At 50.4% G+C, this 3,926-nt stretch overlaps 1 protein-coding gene across 1 annotated transcript; it reads left to right on the top strand.

The window, feature by feature from the left end:
* Window positions 1–1,390: 1,390 nt before the first annotated feature.
* Window positions 1,391–3,416, top strand: LOC133246321 (splicing factor U2AF 65 kDa subunit-like). The gene is given in 3 exon segments (XM_061414511.1): window positions 1,391–1,546; window positions 1,549–2,010; window positions 2,013–3,416. Coding segments are annotated over 3 exon segments (1,407 nt in total). The 5' UTR covers window positions 1,391–1,404; the 3' UTR covers window positions 2,816–3,416.
* The last annotated feature ends 510 nt before the right edge of the window (window positions 3,417–3,926 follow it).

Raw genomic sequence — 3,926 nt, 5'->3', positions numbered from 1 at the left:
TTCAATCCTTGGTTGGGCAACTAAGATCTCACATGCCATGTGACTGGGGAAAAAAAAAATTTTTTTTTTTAAATTAAGGTTGAACAGGAAACATTGTGTGAGTCAAAAAATATATGGCAGATCTTAAATATTTAATTTAATCAACTTATAGATAAACTATACTAAAATATTAGAATCACTCTTAGTTGGATGAGTTTTGATTGAGAAGCCTGTATGAGATATTTCTCCCTCTCATCATGAGCCTGCATCCTCTTGTATCATCCTGTGTTCTACATTATACATATATAATGGTATATCTCTTGGATGGTGTCTTTTCTTAGGAAATTTACTGAGACACTATAATTTTTCATGTCACACTTATGAGACAAAAGCACAGGCAACTATTTCTTGTGTAGATTTAGTTTTCCATCTCCTTCTCAACAATGCGCAGGTCCATGTGTGATGCAGGTGCTATTTTTGCAATATTAATCCTGCTGCTGCTGAGTCACTTCAGTTGTGTCTGACTCTGTGCGACCCCATAGACGGCAGCCCCCCCGGCTCCGCCGTCCCTGGGATTCTCCAGGCAAGAACACTGGAGTGGGTTGCCATTTCCTTCTCCCATGCGTGAAAGTGAAAAGTGAAAGTGAAGTCGCTCAGTCGTGTCCGACTCTAGCGACCCCGTGGACTGCAGCCTACCAGGCTCCTCTGTCCATGGGATTTTCCAGGCAAGAGTACTGGAGTGGGGTGCCATTGCCTTCTCCAAATATTAATCCAATGCAGGCTTATTCCTTCAATACATTCGTTCCAGTATCTTGTAGCAACCACTCGCCTACTTTTCCGTTAAATCCAATGTACTCATTGATTTCCAGAAAGGAAAGAACTCAACCAGAAATGCAGAAACAATCTTCCAAGAGGAAGGTGTACCATATCCAAGTCTGCGCATTTTAGATAACAGAAACACTCCATAAATCCTCCATCATTCTTAGAGAACTTCACACCCACAACAGAATACGAAGTAATAATCCTTGTAATGGTGCAATTTAAGCCCTGTCTCCTGATATTTTTGACTGTTTAAGCATCTAATGGTCACTCTGACGTGAGTTCACTGGCACAAAACACAGAAGCTAAAGAAAATTATTAACGGTGGGGGATAGGGGATAAATTGGGAGATTGGGATTGACATGTATACACAATTATATATAAAAAGGATAACAAATAAGGACCTACTCTATAGCACAGGGAACTCTACTCAATACTCTGTAATGACCTAAATGGGAATAGAATCTAAAAGAAGAGTTGATATATGTATATGTATAAATGACTCACTTTTCAGTAGAGCAGAAATGAACAGCACTGTAAATCAACTATATTCCAGTAAAAAATTAATTTAAAAAATCACTAACAACCCTACGCGGCCGCCTCAGTATGTCGGACTTCGACGAGTTCGAGCGGCAGCTCAACGAGAATAAGCAAGAGCGCGACAAGCAGAATCGGCACCGCAAGCGCAGCCACAGCCGCTCCCGGAGCCGGGACCGCAAGCGCCGCAGCCAGAGCCGCGACCGCCGCAACGGGACCAGCGCAGCGCCTCCCGGGACAGGCGGCGCCGCAGCAAACCTTTGACCAGAGGCGCTAAAGAGGAGCACGGTAGATTGATTCGCTCCCCCCGCCACGAGAAGAAGAAGGTCCGCAAATACTGGGACGTGCCGCCACCGGGCTTCGAGCACATCACCCCCATGCAGTACAAGGCCATGCAAGCTGCGGGTCAGATTCCAGCCACCGCCCTCCTCCCCACCATGACCCCCGACGGTCTGGCTGTGACACCGACGCCGGTGCCCGTGGTCAGGAGCCAGATGACCAGACAGGCCGGGCGCTTCTACGTGGGCAACATCCCCTTCGGCATCACTGAGGAGGCCATGATGGATTTCTTCAACGCTCAGATGCGCCTGGGGGGGCTGACACAGGCCCCTGGCAACCCTGTCTTGGCCGTGCAGATTAACCAGGACAAGAACTTTGCCTTCTTAGAGTTCCGCTCATGGATGAGACCACCCAGGCCATGGCCTTCGACGGCATCATCTTCCAGGGCCAGTCGCTGAGGATCCGCAGGCCTCACGACTACCAGCCCCTGCCGGGCATGTCGGAGAACCCTTCTGTCTACGTGCCTGGAGTTGTGTCCACCGTGGTCCCAGACTCTGCGCACAAGCTGTTCATCGGGGGCTTACCCAACTACCTGAACGACGACCAGGTGAAAGAGCTGCTGACGTCGTTTGGGCCGCTCAAGGCCTTCAACCTGGTCAAGGACGGCGCCACTGGGCTCTCCAAGGGCTACGCCTTCTGTGAGTACGTGGACATCAACGTCACAGACCAGGCCATAGCGGGGCTGAACGGGATGCAGCTGGGAGATAAGAAGCTGCTGGTCCAGAGGGCGAGTGTGGGCGCCAAGAATGCCACGCTGAGCACCATCAACCAGACCCCCGTGACCTTGCAAGTGCCCGGCCTGATGAGCTCGCAGGTGCAGATGGGCGGGCACCCGACGGAGGTGCTGTGCCTGATGAACATGGTGCTGCCCGAGGAGCTGCTGGACGACGAGGAGTACGAGGAGATCGTGGAGGATGTGCGTGATGAGTGCGGCAAGTACGGGCTCGTCAAGTCCATCGAGATCCCGCGGCCCGTGGACGGCGTGGAGGTGCCTGGCTGCGGGAAGATCTTCGTGGAGTTTACCTCTGTGTTTGACTGCCAGAAAGCCATGCAGGGCCTGACGGGTCGCAAGTTCACCAACAGAGTGGTTGTCACAAAATACTGTGACCCCGACTCTTACCACCGCCGGGACTTCTGGTAGAGGCGGCGGGGGAGGGCAGGGGCGGAGCTGGCTGGGGGCTTCTCCCCCTTCTGCTCCCCCCGTTTTCCCCCTCTGAAGACGATGGGCAGAGGAGTGACAGCCGAATGACAGCCGGCAGCAACTGGAATGGCAGCAATTAAGGGTGGGGGTGGGCTGGGGTTGGGGCGGGGCGGGGACTGGGGAAGTACGCACACAGACCCACACAGACACATGCACCCACAGACACAGAGGGAAGGGCGGGGAGGGGGTGACAGCAGGGCGGGGTCGGACCCCCACAGCCCCTCCCTGAAGCAGTCTTCTCCCGGATACCCCCTTTCTCTTACCCTTCCCCACCGTAGAAACATAGCGTGTTTATATTTTATGGCCAAACTCTTTTGAATCCTGTTGTCCGGCCCGGTACCCTCCCCTCCCTCTCAGGACCACAGCTCCCGTCCTCCTGGCCTCTGGTCCTCACCCCGGTGTCCTGGTTCTTACGTAGTCGATTCTCTCTAGTCTCCCGGACTTGCCCCCCACCCCGTGGCCCCTGTCCCTCCCCTCCTCTCTGTGGCAGTTTCATATTTGCTAAGACGAATTTGCTCATTAAACATTTTGTTGTATTTTATTTAAAAAAAAAAAATCACTAACAAAGGAGGAAAGGACTAGTTGTTGTTTCTGTTTATTCATAATATCTACCTGGTCTTTTTAATCTTAAAAAAAAAAAAAGAAACAAAGGATAGATTGTTAGGGGAAAATAGAGGAAGAATAAAGAAAGATACAAAGAGATGACGCAGAAGGGAAACAGAGAAACACTCAGAAAAACAGCCACACTCATATGTGAGACGTGGCAGCTGGTTCTGACAACTAGTCTCCATGGAGGGCTTTGCAGAGGATGTTTAACACAAATGTCTGTGACTCACAGTACCTTTGACTATCATGTCTTCCATACCTCAAAGGCTGTTTTACTTGTCATTTCATATCATCGATTCATATAGCATGATTCACTGGCATCTGCCATTCTTTGCAACTATTTTGGAATGACTCTTTTCCCTACACGTCTCTTTCCCATAAACTCAAACATTTTTATGCTGTTTCCCCAGATGTGTTAGTCTGTGTTTTCCCAAATTCTACCCAG

Source organism: Bos javanicus, chromosome 4 (assembly GCF_032452875.1).
Source record: "Bos javanicus breed banteng chromosome 4, ARS-OSU_banteng_1.0, whole genome shotgun sequence".
NCBI lineage: Eukaryota > Metazoa > Chordata > Mammalia > Artiodactyla > Bovidae > Bos > Bos javanicus.
The sequence above is the reverse complement of the archived record's forward strand: the minus strand, read 5'-3'. Positions and strand labels throughout refer to the sequence as shown.